The 22,838-nt window shown below is 36.8% G+C and overlaps 2 protein-coding genes across 2 annotated transcripts in view; one reads left to right on the forward strand and one right to left on the reverse strand.

Annotated features, from left to right (window-relative positions):
• LOC106876566 (HEAT repeat-containing protein 1) overlaps nucleotides 1-22,584 on the reverse strand; it is a 45,960-nt gene extending 23,376 nt beyond the window's left edge. The window contains exons 1-21 of the mRNA XM_014925162.2: nucleotides 22,505-22,584; nucleotides 20,054-20,205; nucleotides 19,621-19,837; nucleotides 18,660-18,801; nucleotides 18,402-18,503; nucleotides 17,228-17,485; nucleotides 15,840-15,931; nucleotides 14,000-14,260; nucleotides 12,340-12,444; nucleotides 10,853-11,075; nucleotides 10,097-10,189; nucleotides 9,843-9,925; nucleotides 8,522-8,700; nucleotides 7,937-8,019; nucleotides 6,983-7,153; nucleotides 6,642-6,792; nucleotides 5,499-5,650; nucleotides 4,632-4,815; nucleotides 3,273-3,451; nucleotides 1,783-1,962; nucleotides 365-604 (exon numbers count right to left, since the gene is read on the reverse strand). Coding sequence (XP_014780648.1) covers nucleotides 365-604; nucleotides 1,783-1,962; nucleotides 3,273-3,451; nucleotides 4,632-4,815; nucleotides 5,499-5,650; nucleotides 6,642-6,792; nucleotides 6,983-7,153; nucleotides 7,937-8,019; nucleotides 8,522-8,700; nucleotides 9,843-9,925; nucleotides 10,097-10,189; nucleotides 10,853-11,075; nucleotides 12,340-12,444; nucleotides 14,000-14,260; nucleotides 15,840-15,931; nucleotides 17,228-17,485; nucleotides 18,402-18,503; nucleotides 18,660-18,801; nucleotides 19,621-19,837; nucleotides 20,054-20,198 — 3,240 coding nt within the window. The 5' untranslated portion in view covers nucleotides 20,199-20,205; nucleotides 22,505-22,584. The remainder of the gene's footprint in view (nucleotides 1-364; nucleotides 605-1,782; nucleotides 1,963-3,272; nucleotides 3,452-4,631; nucleotides 4,816-5,498; nucleotides 5,651-6,641; nucleotides 6,793-6,982; nucleotides 7,154-7,936; nucleotides 8,020-8,521; nucleotides 8,701-9,842; nucleotides 9,926-10,096; nucleotides 10,190-10,852; nucleotides 11,076-12,339; nucleotides 12,445-13,999; nucleotides 14,261-15,839; nucleotides 15,932-17,227; nucleotides 17,486-18,401; nucleotides 18,504-18,659; nucleotides 18,802-19,620; nucleotides 19,838-20,053; nucleotides 20,206-22,504) is intronic.
• LOC106876570 (28S ribosomal protein S18b, mitochondrial) overlaps nucleotides 6-22,838 on the forward strand; it is a 27,995-nt gene continuing 5,162 nt past the window's right edge. The window contains exon 1 of the mRNA XM_014925169.2: nucleotides 6-56. Coding sequence (XP_014780655.1) covers nucleotides 21-56 — 36 coding nt within the window. The 5' untranslated portion in view covers nucleotides 6-20. The remainder of the gene's footprint in view (nucleotides 57-22,838) is intronic.

The following is a 22,838-nucleotide window of genomic DNA, read 5'->3' on the forward strand; positions in this document are numbered from 1 at the left end:
GATGTTGAAAGAGGTTGAGCATGATGATGATTAATACAGTTTTTATGAAAAGCTTGGTAAGTAGCACTTTACTGATTGTAGTATATATATATATATATATATATATATATTTCACTGAAAGATGTGTAGTTTGTAGTCTAATTGTCCATACAAATGGTGTTTTATGGTTATTTCTAAAATTTGAATTTTAATGACAATGTTGAAGGCAGAAAATAATATAAACACTGAAAGTACCAATCCAAGAATATGGTAATGTAATAACATAGAAAACAAATGAAAAGAAGATACATTGCAGATGGCGCTTTAAAGGTGCTGCACGAAACTATTTTAAGATCAAATATAAAACTATTTTAATGTTCTTTACCAATTTAATAGCGAATTCCTGAATTTCTAATTGCTGCTTCTGGTTGGCACAATTTTTGAGACTAATGACTTTACCAAACAATTTGAAAGCTTGTGAGTCGACTGTTAGGTATGAAGCAATCTCTGCACTGTAACGTAATAAGAGCAGGTTCAGGGAATCGTGCTGGCATTGAGTAAGGGACTTGGTTTTTAGCATGTCCAGCAAACGACTCAGTAATGGTATCAACTGAGACATCAGTTCCTGTAATGAGTAAAAGACACGAAGAACAGAACAGATTAGACATACATGTGTTGTGACATAGGGTTCAATACAAAAAGAGAGAGAGAGACAGGTGAGGGAACAACAAACAAGGTGTGTTAGCTTCACACTCAGGAAGTATGGAAGAGTCTTTGCTGTTTTGAAGAGTCTATGGCTCTTCTACAGAAAGGAATGAGGAAAGAAAATGGAGAGAGGGGGGAAAAACAGAATATATATATATATATATATATATATATATATATATATAAACAAATAGTAAATGAGTATATGCATATATACGTACAGGTATGTGCATACCGACATCCACCTGTATGTATAGGTGCATATCTGGGTACAGGACATTGCAAACAAACGTAGACGAGAACACACGAGCCACATAGAGAACATCTCCTTGATCAGCCACCCACGTTTTAACACCGGCGTTTCGACGAGATGAAAAAATGTATGGTAAAAAAACAAATGAGAGACAAACCGAAGGTCTGTAATTCTTCATCAGTTATCGACCGAATGGTGATACTCAGTTTTGCACCTTTAACGATAAGACTGAGTGTTTCCCATTTGGTTGATAACTGATGAAGAATTAGGCAACTTCTGTCTTTGTCTCCCATCCAGGTAGGTTAATGGAGAAACTAGTGTTTGTACATGGAAGATGAACAGATGCCATATAGACCAAGGAATTGATTCTCTCAAATGCCCCAAACCAATATATTACAGAGAGATTTTGATCAGTCTTGTAAAGACGAATGGTAAAGTTAATTCTGGTGGAATTTGAACTCAAAACATAGGGAGACTGTTAAACATTTAATATGACATTCTAATATTCCACATATTTCACTACGCTTGATGAAATTGGTTGTGAATGTATTTCCAAATGTAAGTGTTCATGAGACATCAAAATGGAGGAGCTGCTGGGTGGAAGAAATGGAGCGAGAGGAAAAGTAAGAGGTGAACTAATGAAACAAGATGACATTGATGAAATATATCTTATTTATTTGTATGTCATAGCTGTCACTCGTTAATACCATAGTCGAACCATCCAACCCATGCCAGCATGGAAAACAGACGTTAAACGATAATGATGATGATGACAAAGATAAGGATGATCATAGGCTTGCTCTACAAAGGCTGGCTTGGGGTTATAAGCAACAACAACAACATACCATATTATTGAATTCCTTGAAGGCCTCCAGCATTGACTTGATTATATAGAACGGAGTGGTTTCCATAATCATCACATTGAAGATGTCTTGTACTGTCCGTTTTCTGGAGGAGCTGTCTATGTCTCTCATGGAACTATCAGAATCATAGTTTGATTCATAATTCATCACTTGTCCAATCAACTGAAGAAAGAAAGAAAGAGAAAATATTTAATAACGGAGCTGTATCCTTCCTTCTGTAGATTTGACAATCTGCTTGCTGTCAATCGTAAACACACTCTTCATTCCTCCTTTAACCATATTCCCCTTGGAATATAATGTTTTTCTTTTAATGAATTTTGAAATTAATGAAGAATTTAGTAAAATAACTGACTACTAAGCTGATGTTTGGAGCACTAATACCAAATTGTTTTTATCAAAAACAGCAATGATGGCCATAGTAAATGTTTCTGGTGAAAGCCCCGAATTCAAAGAAATGGCTTGTTTATATATCTGCAACAATATCCTCAGTCTATCCTGCCAAAAAACTGGAAAATTGTTGGAGTCAGATTCTTATCTGGACATCAAAATCTGACTGAATCTCTTCAGACTTATTATCAGTTTGTGTTTTGTGAATTAGAAGAAAATGGAATTCAAGGGAAGAATACAGAAGATAAAGTGATTCAAATGAGCCTCAAAGATGTAGAGCAATCGTCTGAACATTGTATAAAAGCACTTCAATATCTTCTGTCAGGTTCTTGGAGGTTTAATGTCTATATTGAATCCATTGAGGAGTTTCATATGATTTCTAAATTTCAGATGACTTAAATGATTGTCTAAAATAAGCATCGGTGTGTACCCAGCATTTACCTTCTTGGTCAAAAACCTTAAATTGTTCTCAGATCAGACAGGCCATTAGGAGTTAATTTCAGCAAATATCGAGGCTTATCAAAAGCAACATTTGCTTACAATTAAAGATGAGCTGATGCTTCTGACATTATTATAATTTGTGTAAGGCAGTGAGCTGGCAGAAACAGTAGCACGCTGGGTGAAATGCTGAGCGGTATTTCGTTTGTCTTTACGTTCTGAGTTCAAATTCCGCTGAGGTTGAATTTGCCTTTCATCCCTTTGGGGTTAATAAATTAAGTACTGGTTGCATACTGGGATTGATCTAATCAACTGCCCACCTCCCACAAAGTTTCGGGTCTTGTGCCTAGAGTCGAAAAGATTATTATAATTCGTGTGTAGTAAGATGTGAATGCCCATAAAATGAATAGGAATTTGTATGCAAGTGTAATAATGTGTATGCTTATAGCAGTATGCTTCTGTGTAGCAATGTGTATATGTATACAAGTGTTTGTGTGTCTGCATGTAGCTGTAAAGTGAAGTGTATGGGAATGTATGCTCGTCTATATGTGGATGTATTTATAGTGTTTAGTAATATCACAATGTAGTGTATAAGAGTCCATGTGGATTGCAGGAATGCGCAGGCCTACATTCCAGCTGTAACTTACTCTTGGGAGATCCTCGTATGACTCAATGGTGTCCAGGTCAGCAATCAGTTTCTTCAAAAAATAATGGTAAGGAAGAGTTTTTCTGTGACCCTTTGGATACACCACTGGCATACAACTGGCAGCAGCTTTCCTGATCATTGACTTCTTGCTGCCAAGTGCAGCGATCATGCTTACCATAACTAGAATGAGGTAAAATAGAATCAGTGAGTGAGTTTCAAGACAAATCAGATAGAGAGAAATGTTCCAGACAACAAAGGTAGAATGACAAATAGATACCAGGGAGAAGAACAACATATTACAGCAGGTAATCGAGATATATATATATATATATAAAATCATCATTTAACGTCCGTAGTCCATGCTGGCATGGGTTGGACGGTTTGACTGGGGCTGGACAGCTGGACGGCTGCACCAGACTCCAGTTCTGATTTGGCAGGGTTTTCTACGGCTGGATGCCCTTCCTAATGCCAACCACTCCAAGAGTGTAATGAGTACTTTTATGTGCCACCAGCATAGGTGCCAATTTGCGTGACACCGGTATTTGCTACGATTGCGATTTTACTTGGCTTAATGGGTCTTCATCTCAAGCATGACATAATGTCAAAGGTCTTGGTCATCACCTCCGTGAGGCCTAACACTTGAAAGGAACTCAGCCACTTTCCCTCTGTGAGGCCAACACTCGAAAGGAGACCTGTGGTTAATTGCGTAGGTATATCATATATATATATATATACATATATCCCTTCTCTCTGTTAGATGGCACAAGCACTTACATATATGTCTACACACACACACATTTCATAGATGTCTTTAATACTGCAGGTATAAATACTATAAAATATCCACATCTTATAGATGTGGCTAATTGTGCCTTCCATTCAAATGTAGTTGACTTGGGCTAAGCAACAACTGCAACCACCAATATTAACTACAATAATTTTCACCACCAAATCTAACAATGACAGCTATCAATACCAACTACTTCAGCCATCTTTACTAAATACCAAACCTGGGCACGAAACCATTAATTGTTAATTAATGAAGTTAACATTTTGTTTAACAATTTAACTTTAGAAATCATTATCAGAGTAATTCATTTCTGTTACATTTAACATCCATCAACTTCAATTCAATTCTAGGGAAAGGGCCAGTTGATTAGATCGACCCCAGTATGCAGCTGGTACTTAATTTATCAACCTCGAAAGGATGAAAGGCAAAGTCGACCTCAGTGGAATTTGAACTCAGAATGTAAAGACAGACGAAATACTGCTAAGCATTTCGCCTGGCATGCTAACATTTCTGCTAGCTCGCCACTTTGTGATGTCTGAAATATTGAGAAAGTGAAGTGTTTCTACGAACCTGGTACAGGAGACAACATCCACTTGTGGACATAGTTCGGATCAACAGATTTAATCCATATGTAGCCCGTCTTTAGAGCAGAAATTTGCTGCTGGCTTATGATGTGGGCAGCAGATCGTTGCTGCATGTCTGCTGTCCACAAGAAACACAAGAATTTATCAAATACATCATATTTGACCAATTCCTGAAAACAAAGATTAAAAAAAAATGTAAGTCAATAAAGTATTTATTTTATGGACAGAAATGAAATAAAGTAGAATCATAAGATATATTTTATCAGTGAGTGATGAATTCAACTTGAGATGAGAGAACAGGAGGTTGTGATGTTCATCATCATCATCATTCTAATGTCCAGTCTTCCATGCTGGCAATGGGTCAGATGGAATTCAGCGAGACAGATTTTCTACAATTGAATGTCTTTCTTGTTGCCAACCCTCATCTGTTTCCAAGTTGATATTCCCCTCTGACCAGATATATTTTCATGGACGATGGAAATACAAGACTCTGCTCGTGTGATGGTGACATTCACTCACAGCTATCATGTTTCTACGTTTTATGACGTCACAGCTGTCACTCGTTAATACCATAGTTGTCTCAACACTTATGATTTCACACCTGCTTTATATTTTACAATGCTTAAGCCAGAGCCAACACCATATTTTATAATAGTATGTCACAGCGGTGCTAACAGTCTGAGATCATATTTATACAGAAATGTAATGTATATATTAGAGGAGAATTAAGAAAAACCAAAAGAAGCAATCTACAAATCGTATTCTTTTGTGTTGTCATGAGACTGTGATGTAGTTGAAAGGGCAGCAGCAGGCAAACCATTTTGAATACACAAACACAGATGATAATACTTACCCCAAAAAAGACATTGACCAAATTTGATTCTGAAGCTTTAAATTTCTTGTATTTCTCTGTGTATTTTACCAAAAGTCCAAACAATTGAATGATCAGTTGTATACAAGTATCATGGACACCGTTGTTGTTGTAGTACTCCCAAAATATGGTACCTAAAACAACAGAATTGAGACACGAAACCATTAATGCTCCAAGTGAGATATCACAAACAGACCGACGGAAGTCCTGAGGTGTGACAATGACCAGATAAGATGGACAGACAATGGAATGGGATGAGGGGCACACGGAAATATATATATACTAGTAAATACACCTGACCTTTGGGTGGCTTAAGTTGCTTATTATTATTGCGGTAAAGAGCTAACAGAATTGTTAGAGCATCAGACCAAATGCTTTGTACTGTTTGTTCTTCCAACCTATTACATTCTGAGTTCAAATTCCACTGCAGTTGACCTTGCTTTTCGCTAATTTTCAACTGATTATAATAATAATCCCTTCTACTATAGGTATGAGGCCTGAAATTTTGGGGGAGGGAGAGAGTCGATTACATCGACCCCAGTGTGTAAATAGTACTTAATTTATCAACCCCGAAAAGATGAAAGGCAAAGTCAACCTCAGTGGAATTTGAACTCAGAATGTAGTGAGCGTGCTAACGATTTTGCCAGCTTGGCACCTTAATAATGATAATAATAATGCCCCAGGTGTTGGGAAGACACTTGGCAGGAAATGGGAACAAAATTGAAAGCAGAAAATAACGAAGACAATAATAATAATAATGATAATAATAATCGGTAGGAATTATGTGGGTAGCAGGTTAGTGCCTGTAACCTTAGGTATCCATACTGTCTTTCAAGTGCTTATCAAGAGAGTTCCAAGGTTACAGGTAGTAACCTGGTACCCACATAAATCCTACCAGGAATAAGACTGAACCGGAGCCAAACCAAAATATTAATAATATTAGTTTCAAATTTCAGCACAAGGCCAGCAATTTTGGAATAGGGGATATTGATTACATTGACCTCAACACTCAACTGGTTCTTATTTTATTGATTCTAGAAGGATCTAAACTCAAATATTTAAGATCAATATTATCAAATATAAAAAGTGAGAAACCAGGTATTTTTGTACCTTAATAATAATTACCTTTTGTTAAGGAATCGACTATTGCCAGAGAATCAATGAATTTTTCCAAAAATACTGCACAATGTCTGACCTGTGCATCTTTGTCCATGCCAACTGAACCTTGCTTCAAGACGATTTCTTCATGAAATGGTATCTTTCCAGCAATTTGTTTCTGAAAGAAGAGGAAAAGCATCAAGAATTTCAAAATAACAGAATGCTTTAAAGAAAGAAAGAGAACTGTAAGAAAAATTTGCTTCAAGAAATTCTGTTTGACCCATGACCAGAGAGAAAAGTGGAAGTGAAATGATGATGACAGAAATATTTGTGTAGATGAGAATATAGATAATACAACATAGGTTTACCTTTGTCAGAATTTCTTTTATAATTTTAATTGTACATAAACACAGGTCAAATGTTGATTTGAAGTGTTTGTCAAGTTCTTGATAGAGGAATGAGAACATTTCTAACATAAAGCACAGGAAGCAAGCTCTGCGAGGAGACTGGTTTGGCAAAGAATCTAGAAACATATTGAACTGGAAGAGACAAATATAGAATTAGAAAACATTTAGGTAGAATTTGAAAAATTGCTAACAAATCAAAATATGAAATCTCAAAGATTTATAAGGAAATACCGAAATATTTTCAACACTCATTTTACTCTATTTCAAAATCTACAGAAAAACATAAATCTGAAGCTGAAGTGGTCAAGTTAAGAAGTTTGCTTCCCAGCCACATGGTTTCAGGTTCAGTCTCAGTGCATGACACTTTGGACAAGTGTCTGCTACTATAACCTCAGGTTGAACAAAGCCATGTGAGTGGACATAGTAGAAAGAAACTGAAAGAAGCTCTTCATTAACTGTACATACATTAAATAGTTTATGAGTTAGCTTTGACCACCAGCAACATGTCCTGTACTGCTGTTGTGGTCAGATCAGCTCAACCACAACTGGCTCAAGATGGTGCATGTGCCTGTGTGAGACAGCAACTTTTATAAAGAGCAGCATGTCTTGCATCTAAGCCACCACATCACTGACAGCCATTACTGTACACCAGAAAGTCAAACACTCCCCCCACCACATCATATCTCAACCCCTCCACCATATGCACACACACACACTCCCCTACCATTATATAACAGAAGGCAACTTCCAGTCTGTTAGAAACAGAAGCTAAATCTTTCTCAACTCGCACCCTGTTGTTTTACAAAAGAAAGAACATGCTGAACAATGTAAAGATGTGATGGTCATGGATAGAACGTCTTTGATCAGAAGTGACCAGGAGTTAGACAACAATTAACTGACACAAACAATACTTACAGTGCTCAGTGCTTTATGAGCAGGAACATCCAATATTCTCCGTGATATGATTTCAATGAGAAATTGTCTTGGATTGCCAGACACTAGAATTTCAGGAAAATAAAAGGTTTTATGTAGAATGTACACCATGAAAAATGGAAGAAGAGAAAAATAAGGGGAAAGAGAATGTTTAGTATGTATGTGTGTGTGTGTGTGTGTGTGTGTACACACACAGAAGTACGGTTGTGCTGTGAAGAAGTCTCCTTTCAGACTGTGTGGGTTTGGGCACTGTTCCATTGTGTAGCACCTTGGGCAAGTGTTTTCTTCTACAGACCTAGTTTGACCAAATCTTGTGAATGGATTTGGTAAATAGAAACAAATATGGAAGCGAGTGTGTGTGTGTGTGTTTATGCATATCTGAGAAATTGTCTGAATTGTTGGAAACTGATAAAACAGGAAGATTATCATCCCAAAGGTGATACAATAAGGTGTGTGAGTGTGTGTTGCAGATGGAGTGAATATGCCTGCGAGAGAACAGACAATGCAATTAATTAATCACATCTATAAACATTGACATTCCTTTAAAGACAAAAATTTTACACTTACATTCTTTGGGGAAAGAATTCTCAGCAGCAAAAGGACTAGAAATAATAATTTTGAAGAGACTCTCGTCAACAGTGGTCATGTGTAAGATGTATGGTGCCAGTATGGCGATTATCTCTGGATAGAGATCCACATTGTTACAGAGGAGTAAAATCTTGATAGCAGGGATCTTAAGGGAATTCCTACAAAATAACAAATAAGAATTATTTCAGCAAACATTACAGAAGGAAGCAAAGTTAGCTTAAAGCCTTCCCAATTTCTGCAGCTTTTATTTCTCAAGATTACAAGTCACACATTTTATACGATTCAATGCAAAATACTAACATACCAGTGGTACTCAGTTTTCATACTAAAGCTTGTTATGGAGCATACTGAAAGATTTTAGCTGTCACTAGGTAAATTAAATGAATTTACCAGCAAGGGTGTGGGGGTTAAGAAGCTTACTTTGCAACCAGATGGTTCTGGGTTCAATCCCACTTAAGTAAGTGTCATCTATAACAATACCTTGTGATTGAATTTTGTAGCTGGAAACTGTGAGGAAGCTTATTGTATTTATATACATGTGTGTGTATGTGTTTGTTCTCACCACCACCACTCGACATCTGGTGTTGGTTTGTTTAGTCCCTGTAACTTAACATTTCAGCAAAAGAGAATGTTAGACTATGTACCAGACGCCAAAATAAGTCCTGGGGTCAATTTGTTTGACTAATTTGTCGAGGTGGTGCCCCAGCATGGCCAGTCTCATGACTGGAACCAGCAGAAGAAGAGGAAAAGAACAAAGACAAAATAGATGATTACTGATAAAATCATAAAAATAGCTGAAACAGCCTCCTCCAGTCAGTTGTGTTTTTTATGTCCTCAACAAAATTCTACGACAGATGTTTCCATCTCTTCTATGCTTTTGGTAAATTCATTTAATTTCTAACCACATTGATGGCTAATATAATGTAACATCGAAACCTATGTTTTACAGAAAAAAAGGGTATTTTTCAGCATTAACAATTTTCAAAAGTAGAAGCTAGGAGGTATTTCTGAATAAGTAAGCTCTCTAAGATGAGATCTTCTTGGCATTTTGATGCCTACTTAAATATTAATCTAAATTACATTTGTAAGGAAGATTTGTCACAGCTGTATATTTATCCAGTTACGGTTGTATCTGTGCTTCTATCATTTGTACCTACCCTTTGGTCTAACTTGTGATTTACAAACAAATATCTACAATAGTCAAATGTGTCGCTTTAGACATACAGCAACCAGATACACGTAGTGACCACAGACAGACAGACAGTACTTTATTACAACAACAACACAAATTGTGACCTACCACTCTGATTCAGTGTCCGTCTTGAGAAGAATGTTTTTAATAGCTTCAATCAGTGATTTACCATCTAACAATTGCCAGAGTCTCTGAAAGAAAACCAAAATGAATATACATTATACAGAACACATAACTGGTTACCAGGCTGATATGTAGTTACCTCATATCCTTGGTGATGGTCACCTCAATGACACCATGATGTTAAAGTCTCTCTCCACCTCACCTTAATCAATTAAAAGATCACAACCGTCTACACTTACATGCTTCAATTCAGTCACTGCCTCCACCACTTTTGGTACATCATCAGCAAGACGCAGCAACAAAGCTTGTTCATAGAAACTGGTGTCATCAGCCTGGAACAAACAAGAAATTCACAGATGAATGCATACAGAATGGATGATGAGAGACAAAATGGATTAATGAACTGATTAGGAAACACTGTAATAGATGTTATGTATCTCTCTTTTTTTCTTTGTGTGTATAAGGGTGGGGGATGAAACTAAGTTTGCATCCCAACCACATGATTTCAGGTTAAACTGACAGAAGCCCAGTGTGCGTGTGTAATTATAAATATATATATTTATAATTACACATTTTCTTTTGTCTTGCAAGTACTTGGTGACCCTGTCAGTGCTGGTGCCACTTAAAAGCACTCAGTCCACACTGTAAAGTGGTTGGTGTTAGGAAGGGCATCCAGCTGTAAAACCTTGCCAAAACAAGAACCTGCTCTACCCTCACTTTTCCCTCATACCCCCTTTCATCTAATATAAGCCCCCCCACCAGGTTTTGTTCACTCACAAGCCATATAGCGACCCCAATGGTGCCAGTGGCACAAAAATGCACCCTGTACACTGTGTAAAGTGGTTGGCATTAAGCTGTACAAGCCCTGTCAAAGCAGATACTGGAACACAATGAAGTCTTTGGACCCATGAGATCTTTGTCAAACCAACCAATCCCTGCCTGCATGGAACATGGACACCAAATGATGATGATGATGATGATGACTATATATTTACCACATTGACTTTTTCACTCTTGAGAAAAGAGATGGCTTGAATCCGGAATTCTGCTAAAGGATGGTACAGACTAGTTGTAAGACTTGCTCCAGTTCCGGGTAGAAGTTTATGTTGAGCAGACTCCAATGAATAATTAAGAAGATTAAAGATGATCTTTTTGGATTTTGAGGTTTTGTGCCTCTCCATGTAACTCTGTACAGCTTCATCCAATGCCACTGCATGTCTGAGAGAAAACAATTAAGAAACTGTTGAGATATTTAGACTGAGTCAACAAATACATTAATGTTACTGTATTTTGCAGCATGGTAGAAGCTGCACCGTGAAAGACACACTCTAATTTTGGAAAAGCAATTGTAGAAAAAAAAGTTGTATATATACCAAAGCCTTGTCCCCATAATTGGGTGAGTGACTAATGAGCACAATATCTTTCATCAAACAAAATTGATGAGTAAATCAAGAGTGCACAAGTCCACCATTACTGCATGAAATCACCAGACAATGGCCAGCCCTCCAGTTGTTTGCTGCTCAGTATTATTGTAGCAGACAACATTATTTCCTCATTTTAACTGTGCTGCGATTATTCCTCTGACACAATATGGTGATCATACCACACTCATATATATATATATATATATATATATATATATACACACACACACACGATGGGTTTCTTTCAGTTTCCACCTAACAAGTTCCCTCAGAAGGCTTTGGCTGGCCCAGAGCTACAGTAGAAGAGACTTGACCAAGGTGCTATGCAGAGGGACTGAACCTGGAACTATGCGGTTAGTAAGCAAACTTCTTACCACACAGCCATGCCTGCACCTACATGTGTGTGTGTGTGTAACAGCACACAAAGTGTGGGTCATCAACCTGCATTAATCACATCCCTGCACTTTGCACATGATGCAGTCTCTCACCATTACTGATCAAATGGTTCAGTAAGGTCCTCAGATCTGCTTATGCACATCAATGATGGTTTCTCTGATGGCATGGAAAAGATGATCAATCTCCACTGCTTAAAAGAAGTAGAAGTCAGAACAGGTTTTCCATAGGTGAAGGATCATTACCACTTTGTCTCACCCATGACTGCTCTTCAGTCAACAACCACTTCTTGCTATAACAGTACAATAGTATATATAACCCTCTGCTCAGGATATTATATCTAACAACAATAAACAATATATCTAACCTCTACTCACTATGTAGCCTTACAAACAATTCACTGTTTTATGCGAACAAATATTGCTGTCCAACAAACTAGGTAGTTATAGGTTCTAATTTTACTGTAGAATTGGGTTTTTTTATATCAAAGTACTTAACAGTTTTCCTCGGTCTGCCTGACTGAGAACATACTTTACTCTAGGTGACATGGAGATGATTAAATTTGCAAAACTAAACCAACCTAAGCTAACAGAATAAAGTAAATGCTACATAAATAAACTAAATGTGCACTGGTGCACTAATATGCAAATGAAAACGTGTCTTACCTTGCTTCCAATACACGCATGATCTCACAAACGTTGACCTGGAATTGCTCTCTGTGATGACGTTTTATCTCAATGGCATGTTCCACATAGACTCTAATGACGCACCTGTAAAGGGAAACAATACTTTAAATTAAAAGAACAACTTATAAAAAGATCAAACAAATAAGAGTTCCAATCATTTCTCTATCATTTTAAGGTTTCAAAGAACAAAACTAGTTAACAGCTTCTAAAAATTCATGAAATTTCTTTCATTCAAAGCAAAGCAGTCTCTCTCTTGTCTTGATTCACCCAGCTTTGCAGCTCAATCTTAGATGGCAATGCCACCACCAACCCATGCACCTTCCAATGATGATAGGTACTAAGTTAATCTAGTTTTGTCTCAAACTAGATTAACCTGTTACCTATCAGTGTCAGACCACAGTAATCCATTTACTTCATCTGACCATCAATATTTGGTTGGAACAAAAGTTCATGCTATTTTATAAGTAAAATTCAAAAACAAAATTTAGATATTTGTACATATAGGAGCAGGAGTGGCCGTATGGTAAGTAGCTTGCTTCCCAACCACATGGTTCCAGGTTCAGGCCCACTGCGTGGCACCTTGGGCAAGTGTCTTCTACTATAACCTCGGGTTGATCAAAGCCTTGTGAGTGGATTTGGTAGATGGAAACTGAAAGAAGCACGTTGTATATATATATATGTATATATTTGTGTTAGTCCCCCCAACATCGCTTGACAACCGATGTTGGTGTGTTTATGTCCCCCATAACTTAGCAGTTCAGCAAAAGAGACCGATAGAATAAGTACTAGGCTTACAAAGAATAAGTCCTGGAGTCGATTTGATCAACTAAAAGTGATGCTCCAGCATGGCCACAGTCAAATAAAAGAATACATTTATTCAACCACATATGTCCCATTTTGTTCCACTACCTTTTACCACTTTTGAGGCAGCTTCAAGATTCCATGCTCCTCGAACTTTGTATCTGCCTGGATCACGAACTAGTCCAAGTGGTTTCTGCAGCCTTCCAAAGAATTGCAGCTCTTCTTAGAAGAATTTTATAAATAATAATCTGAAGGTGCAAGGTTAGGAGAGCGTGGTGGGTATAAGACATTGCAGCCAAGCAGTATCAATTTCTGCTGAGTCTGCAAGGAAACATGGAGTCAAGTGTTGTCCTGAAGGAAGATGACACACTTCCAATTGGTCAATTCTGGACGTTCAATCGAACTAAATGTGAACAATAAGTGTCTGAATTTAATGTTTGATTTCTGCAGAAATCCCATCAAATATAGAGGATTACCTTCTGCAGGTACTGACTGACGTTTGGAGAGTAAAGGTGGTTCATTTTGTTGTCTCCAAGACCCTTTCTATTCCACATTGTAAACAATCTAGTGTTCATCACCTGTGATTGTTCTTTTCAAAAATGGGCTGTTTTTGTTGCATTTCAGCAAAGAATCACAGATGGAAATGTGGTCCATTAAATTACGAGGTCCTCAAGTACCATAGCAATTCTTGTATCCAAGTATTTTTAAATGTTTTATAACACTAATGAGACTATTACACACACACACACACAAAATGCATGTCAATCAAAACCACTTCAATAAACACACATATGTACATATATATATATATATACATGCACATGGAACATATACTCACAATGCAACTTCACTGGATGTTGACGAGTTCAAGGGGAGATAACGCAGGATATCAGTAAGAACACTCTTAAATGGAGTGCTTAGTGCAGAAATACTTCCATCAGAACTTTCTGCAGAACTGGACATTTTAAGGCAGTTTGATAATGCTTTTGGCACCAAGTTCTGGAATAATGCCATCAGGAAGTTATCAAGTTTGTAATCTTTGCCAATTTTCTCAAGAACTGGTACCAATTGCTGATAATTGACCAAATATCTACAAACCCTGAAAGTAAGCACAGTTTCAACATCATTAAATATTATGGATTGGCTGGTTTTAAACAGGAAGATGTCAAGGGAAAATAACTGTGATAACATAAAAATGCTAGTATTATGTCAAAGGAAGAAAAAAAGGGCAACAAAAGATCATCTCAAAGTTTTATTAGAATCATGTCACTGGAGACTTGAAACTTAAGCCATGCTCTAATGAAGCATACTGGTTTCATTTCTTCCTAATCTTCTCTGAGTTCAAGGTTCATGTCTCATTACCATGCAAACACAATCTGCCTTTCATTCTAAGGGAACAGAACTTTGTTGTCAGCAGCAGTAGTAGCCCCCTGGACTTCCTCCAACCTACTCTTACTCTCAGAGCAACCACCTCCCTTGTTAGTTACCCCACCAAGTAACAAAAACCATCAAGGCGTTCAAGGGAGGCTACTCCTGGTGTTTTAGAATCACATGCTGCCCCAGTGAATCTATCATATATGAAGCTTATGACCGTTGCTAGTCTGTTTGTGTCTCCATAATTTACATTGGATACAACATATGAAATTTATATTCCCTACATAACTGTCCAACCCATGCCAGCAAGGAGAGTGGATGTAAAATGATGATGATGATGAGGCATGTTATGACTAGTGAAGGGTTTGGGAGGGGACACAGTAAGTGCGAAGATTAGGATTGTGGGGAGGAGGTATGCAGGTAGCGACTCTGATAAGAAGATCCTATTGATATAGGACCAGAAGGTTCCACAGTAATTTCAGATTCGAAACAATGCAGGATGTGGAGTGTACAGTGTAGCCATTGGTGTCTTCTTGGTCATCTTACAGGTAGTGTGGTGGATCATAATGTCTCCCAAGATATTCTAAGTAATGTTTTTTTTTTGCCTGTGCAGTTGTAGGTTCTGGAATTTGGCAAGGAACATGAAGGGACACATGTAGGACAGTTACTCATCATGTTTTCGATGTATCTATACTATTTGATTAGATTGTCATGTACAATAGTACTTATACAGACAATTTACTTAATTAAATCTAAACTTAAACTAAATGCTGAACACTTTAAAAGAAAACATTTCAATTAATTATTTACATTATTTACATTTGACGGATATTTTTCCTCATCTTGTTTGTTGTTAACAACGTTTCGGCTGATATACCCTCCAGCCTTCTTCAGGTGTCTTGCGGAAATTTTGGACCTGGGTTCTCATTCCTCAGGTATTTTTCGATGTTATTATTATTATTACACAGGTCATTGCCTGGAATCAAACTCAGAATCTTGGGGTTAGTAGCCTGTGCTCTTAACCACTACGCCATATGACAGATATTTGTCCTCATCTTGTTTGTTGTTAACACAACATTTCGGCTGATATACCCTCCAGCCTTCATATTGGAGAAATTTCGAACCTGGGTTCTCATTCCTAAGGTATTTTTCAATGTTATTATTATTATTATTATAGAACTGTATTTCAATTAATTGTTTCAAATTTTAGTGCTGCAATAACATTTAAGATCCTAAAAATTGAGAAACTTAAACTGATTCTAAAAACATTAAATTTTAAATGAAGAGAAAAAAAAATTCTATACCTTTTTTTCAATCTTCTCAAAGTTTGAGTTTGGAACAATAGTACCAGACAACACATGGCTTCTTCAAAAATGGCCTTTGTCTTCATTGTAAACTGGAGGAGGAGAACAAGAAGTAACAATTTAAGAGAAGATCTAAAAACTGATTTACAGACATATCTTACTCTGCATATATACACACAAAACCATAAAGATGTATTATTTAAATCAGTAAAAAAAGGGTACATATGGCCCCTAGTACTAAGGTGAGATTTGGTGTTAACCTTCTCTCACCCCCTTGTCTTTTCTTGCTGAATATGAAATTACTAGGATTGGATTCTCAGTCCCTTCGCTCCTGCCTCTTACGCCACGCAGGGAATACCATGACTGCATTCTACCGACCCCAATCCAATAGTTGCAGGTGGGGTTTGCTAGTTAATCCATAGCTGGGACCCTTACAGGTGCTACCACTCTGGGCCAGAGTAGACCAGGGAGCAATAGTGGATAAGAGGTGGTTCCACACCCCCAGGGTCCCACTACTGGATGTAGTTTAGAGTCATACCCAGGACTAGTATAAAAAAAAAAAAAAAAAAAAAAAAAAAAGGTAAAAGTGGAAAATTACATTACATAATGCAACAGCAATAAATACATCCTTATACGAGATCATACATATAAATATAATAACATAATCAACAGTTACATTTCAATGCACATTCACACATAAGAACATTTATATTACATAATACAGCCAAACATACAATAACTTAACATAGCAAGTACAAGCAGGAGTCTTTAGATAACAGCCAACAAGGCATCACACTCAAGTATTTTCATATCAGCCATTGCTTCTTTTCTTTCTTAATTAACCAGGATCTACAATTCTTTTCAATCTGTTAATATGTTTAGTAGTAAAAACAATAATTATTTACATTTGACGGATATTTGTCCTCATCTTGTTTGTTGTTAACATGTTTCGGCTGATATATCCTCTAGCCTTCATCAGGTGTCTTGGGGAAATTTTGAACTTGGGTTCTCATTCCGAAGGTATTTTTCAATGTTATTATTATTATTATTATTAATCATGTCACTGCCTGGAATCTTTGGGTTAGTAGCCCGTGCTCTTAACCACCTTAGGAATAAAAACCCAGGTTCGAAATTTACCCAACACACCTGATGAAGGCTGGAGGGTATATCAGCCGAAACATTGTGTTAACAACAAACAAGATGAGGACAAATATCCATGAAAAGTAAATAATTCCCCATCTCTTAAATATAGAACTGAACAACAATAATGTCCAACATTCCATTTGAAATTTGTAAGCTTTCTTGAAATAGCTTCCTTCGATTGGAACTAAGAAAATGGTTATAACAGCAAGAAGATAACAAGGGAGAAAGTAAAAGAGTCAACTTACTTTAACAATGGTGTAAATCAAAGATTCCAAGATAGGTTGAGTGAGCTTAGAACGGACAAATATTATAGATATGATCATTAAGGAACCGGCTTTGTAGTCAGTAAAACCTGAACGCAATCCCTCATCAAGGAATGGTAAAACTTGTCCAATAACAGTCTCGGAAATCTCCTTCTGGTCAAGGATACCACAAATGACTTGGGTGTAGAATGCAAATATATGGCGTAACTGAGGTTCTGAGGATGGTGACTTTGAAAATTCCTGCAGAAGAATATAAATGACTTAGATTTGTGAAATTAATACCATAACAATGATTTGTAACATAAGTCAAAGGTTACAGATGGGATAGTGGTGGTGGGGAGGTTAGTTAATTAGATAAACCTTAATGGTTGGTAGCACTTACTGACTCCAGCAAGAATTGAACTCAGAATAAATTTCATTCATTTGTATCACATTTGGAATACAACAGCCAATCATTAGTTCAGTGTAGCTCAGCAAGAAATAAGGGAGTGTCTGTAACTCAGTGCAGAAGAAAATGTAACTTATTTTTTTTGTTTTTATACCAGTGTTTGTTCACCAAAATACATTGCCAAAAGCTAAATACTGATATAAGTTGATGCTTCTGCCTTTCAGATCCAACTCTAATGATTCTGTCAGCTCACTACTTTAGTAATGGCTTCAGATATAAGCATATATTGTTGTTGTCACCTCTGTCAACAAATCATCCACTGAGTATCTTTGAAGCTGTGTGGAATAAGGGGACCTTTACTTGAAAAACATGTAAGGGCTAGCGAAAGCAAGAGCATCTGGCTGTCAAACAATGCCCAGATAATATATTTGTTTAGCCCATGCTGTCATGGAAAAACAAATGTAAAACTAAATGAAGGACACAGACTTGATGAAGTAGATCTGAAGAAGTGAAGGTTGTTATTGGTTCTCAAAGAACAACAATAACAACCATCACCTCACCAAACATTGGAATTAACATCAACACATAACTATAATCATGTGATCTCAATACAAAACTATTCACATCAGACAAACAGGGAAGGTTGGTTGTTTCTCATTAGACAATCGTTAATTACAACAGCAATAGAGTCTCAGTATAGGTATTAGTCTAAAATAAATGCTTAAAGCTAAATGTGAGGATACAGTAGCAACAGGAGAGATACTTTACCTGAACATAGTCAGACACCATATTCTGTATAAAAGATAAAAGACTTAGATCACTGAGGCAGTGGTTGATCACAGTCTGACGAGAAAGATGGATGCCATTTTTCTGAAAAATAAAATATTACAGGAAAAATATAACAAAAACTATATTCTATGTGTATGTAATCACACACACACACACACACACGTGTGTGAACTAAGACATTTTTCTGTAAATGTTTAGGTGGAATTAAGAAAGAAATAATGATAAAAAAATACTTACTTGTACACCTGATAACCAACCCCATTTCTTATCATTCTTAGCAAGACTAAAGAGACGCACAACTTGGACAAACAGTTTATCCTCATGGTAAGGCAGGACAGACAGCAGCAATTCATTGACATTATAATAATTTATGTTGAACCTTGAAGTAAACAAACAGAATATGTTATAAAATATTATTACACAGTACAGAAGATATCTAAATCTAATACACTATGATACAGAATGCTATTTCATGGTATGTTTGATAACTAAATCTAACACTAATATATAAAATGTTATTATATAGTTAAGTCTGATGATATCTAACATTATATTAATATCCATTTTCCCATCCTTGCATGGGTCAGACAGAAAACACAGAGGTAGATTTTCCATGAGCAGAGGCTCTCCCTGACCCCAACCCTCACCTGTTTCTGCAGAAAGTAATATTTCCCCATGATCAGACATGCTTTCAACAAAGACTGGAAATGAATGACACTGCTTGTACAACTATTATGCAATACAAGGGGTTTCCTTTCAGTTTCTACAGTTCAAACATTTTATCACTAGCATTTGTACAATGCAGAGGACATTTCTGGTTCCAAGTCCAGCTTGCCTCCTGTCTCGGTGGACAATACCAAAGTCTGCAAGCTTGAAGAAACAGGGTCAACAGTGAAGAAGTTCATATTTAAACTGTTACACAGCACCTCATACAGTTCACTCCTCTCTGTTGAAATATGAAGAACAGTCCTCAGGAGTTTAGAGACATTGTATAGCCAGAGCAATAGGTTTGTGGGTCACACTTTGCCATTTGTTAATCTATGGATATGCCACAGGGACCGTTGGATCAAAGCTGACCTGGGCTAAACAACAATAACAAATACCACCATATAAAGTTTGGGGGTCACCGTTTTAGTGGGGCTAACAAATGACTAGAAGTCTAAGCACAGATTTACAAGAATAATTGCAAGACATTTACCGTTGTATAAGCCATTCCAGTGCCTTGTGAGCAGGTTTCAGTAGAAAATAAGGAGACAAACGGAGCAGGAATCGCTTAATGATGGCATCTAGTTTTTTATTAATCTCTGTACTTTGTACTGATCTGTTGAACAGAACTGATGTTTCAGAAAATAGTTCCAAATGGAATTTGGAAAATTCTTTATCAAACTGCTCCAGTTCTTGTAAACCATTGATTCCTGTCAAATAAAAAGTAGAAATTTAACTTTTCACTAACAATTTCACATGACAAAATTAAATACTGTCAAACATTCAGACTTTGAAAAGAAGTATTACAGACAAATTAACAGGCAGAAATGGTTAACTTATCAAATTTTTTCCCCACTCAACAAAGCAAAAAACAAGTTTCAACTCAAAACTCACACATTACAATAATGATAAATTTATTAAATTACCGATTTCATAAAAAGTCTGTTTGTCTAAACGAGCAGCTTCATCTCTGTCAAATAATAAAGATGCTTTTTTCTTTTTTTCCTGAATTTGGATGATTTTAGTTTCAGGAATACGTAGTCTTTCCAACTGGCGTTGTAACGATGTCATGATTCTTCTAAAAGAGGGAAAATAAAATAATCAATAAATAATGCTTTCACTGCAGTGGTGGAAGTTTGATTCTACACTTGAGAAGATTTACCATATTTAATAATAATAATAATAATAATAGTAGTTGTTGTTTAACGTCCGTTTTCCATGCTGGCATGGGTTGAATGGTTTGACTGAGGTGTGGAGAGCCAGCGGCTGCACCAAGCTCCAATCTGATCTGGCAATGTTTCTAAAGCTGGATGCCCTTCCTAACGCCAACCACTCCAAGTGTGTAATGGGTGCTTTTTACGTGCCAGTCAGGCAGGCCTGGCATCAATTACATTTGGAGGGTGCTTTTATGTGCCACTGGCATGGGAGCCAACATGAGGGTACTGGCATCGACCATGTTCGGATGGTGCTTTTTATGTGCCACCAGCACGGGAGCGAGTCAGGGGGCACTGGCCCCAGCTATGATATCGGTTTTACTCAACAGGTCTTCTCAAGCGTATCATATCGCCCAACGCATCAGGGGTATTCTTAACAAGGCTGGACATGCCTGGCTGTGATCTCACTTCAGTTGCGGTTCTTCTCAACCACAGCATATCTCAAAAGGTCCCGGTCATGTGTACTCATGTACAAGAAATACTATTTTATACTTGATTTTAAATGAGAAAACCAGGAGGTGGCTTATTGCATGAGGCAAAGCTATAAACTATGAAGGAAAAAGTTTTGGACTGAGATATGTGGTGCATTGCTACACTTGAGAAGACTTGCCCACCACAGCAGAATTGAGATCCTAAAATCGAAGTGCCACATAAAAATCACCCAGTACACTTTGTAAAATGGTTGGCATTATTAAGGGCATCCAGCCGTAGAAACCAAGCCAAAACAGACTATGGCACCTGTTGCGCCCCCTGGCTTTGCGAATTCCTGTCTAATCATGCAACCCATTCCAGCATGGAAAATGGACGTTAAATGTGAGCTGGTAATGATGATTTAACAATGAAAGGTGCAACTTAGGATCTTTTTTAAAACGGGGGCCACATTTTTCATTAACGAAACACTTTGAAACTTGGAACACTGGTAGAATGTGTCATATAAAACATCTTTTTCTCTTAGTCTTCTTAAAAAAAAAGAAATCCATAAATTATTCCATGTTAAAGTTGTCGTATTTCTGTAATTTCAACCAATCACTGACGTCCATTCAGCCGATATACATTAAGTGCCGACTACATAAACAAACGATTCTGAAACAATTAACCCTAACCCTAACCCAAACCCTACGGTTAGGGTTAGGGTTAGGGTTAAAGCAAATTTAAAATGAAAAAAGCAAATAAAACGAAGAATCGTTTGTTTATGTAGTCGGCACTTAATGTATATCGGCTGAATGGACGTCAGTGATTGGTTGAAATTATCGAAATAAGACAATTTTTTACATGAAATAAATTCGAATATAAAAATATTTTTCTGTTCTATAACACAAAATAGATAAGTATACGAAGTTTGAAAGTCTTTCGGTACCAAAAACACTACGTAAAACATTAATGAAAAATGTGGCCCCCGTTTTAAAAAAGATCCGCAACTTATACACAAGTAAATACAGTAATTCGATTTCAGTAATCCAGCATGACTACAGATTAATTGATAATAGTCAATATGCGAAAGTGTAAAAGCTTTTGTCTTCAGAGGAATAACTCCCATCCAAGTGTCTCGGACCAACTAACCCTTTTGCGAGAAGGGGTCTATATATATGCGGCATATATATAGGCGAAAACGAAAGATAGCCTATTTGAAAATAAACAGTAATTAAAATCTAGCACGAACTTCATTCACCAAATATACATATACGAGTCAACCTCTACGTGTTCAATCTAGGAGTAGCAGCCAAATATCCCTCAAATAAAAACAAAACAAACATTACGCTTGAATAAATGATAAAGGGGTCATTTATTCAAGCATTAGAACAATTTTGATCATGTGTTTGCTCGGTCAGGGCTGATATGAAACTATCACAGTAAGTATTATCTTCAAATTTATTCAATTCTGGATTATTAACAGAAAATCCGACCAGATTGTGTATGTATATATCTTCGTATATGTCCGACAACAGCCCTGAATTAAAGCCAGTGCTTTTTATGCGTGTGTGAAGATAAAATGCATGCATTATGGTGTTTCCCCTATCTGTATTTATTTGTGGTCCTGTAGTTATGCCGTCGTTTCAACAACGACAGTAAATCGAAACAAACGAATAAATACGACAGTCATCAATGTAAAACCAACTGCAAAAAGTCAAATAAAGTTACAAAAATAGGAGAAGAAATACTTACAATGTTGACAAAAGTCCAAGAAGATCTTAAAGACATAGGAAAACGCACGTGTCACCCGACGACACCGTAAATGATGCTAACTTAACACAACACTTTAGTATAAAATAACCTTGGGAGCTAAAATAACTTATTAACAGAAAATCTTTTTAAAATATCAATGTTAGAAAAATAGGCTATAAATTCTCTGTTTATGAAGACATTCAAAACTTGTTAAATAAATATTTTTAATTGTATAATACGAAACTACCACATTTTATACATCCTGAGAGAGAGAGGTGGAGGGATAAAGAGAGGGACGGAGAGAGAGAGGGGAGGGAGGGAGGGAGAGAGAGAG

The sequence above is a fragment of the Octopus bimaculoides genome, chromosome 10 (assembly GCF_001194135.2).
Source record: "Octopus bimaculoides isolate UCB-OBI-ISO-001 chromosome 10, ASM119413v2, whole genome shotgun sequence".
NCBI lineage: Eukaryota > Metazoa > Mollusca > Cephalopoda > Octopoda > Octopodidae > Octopus > Octopus bimaculoides.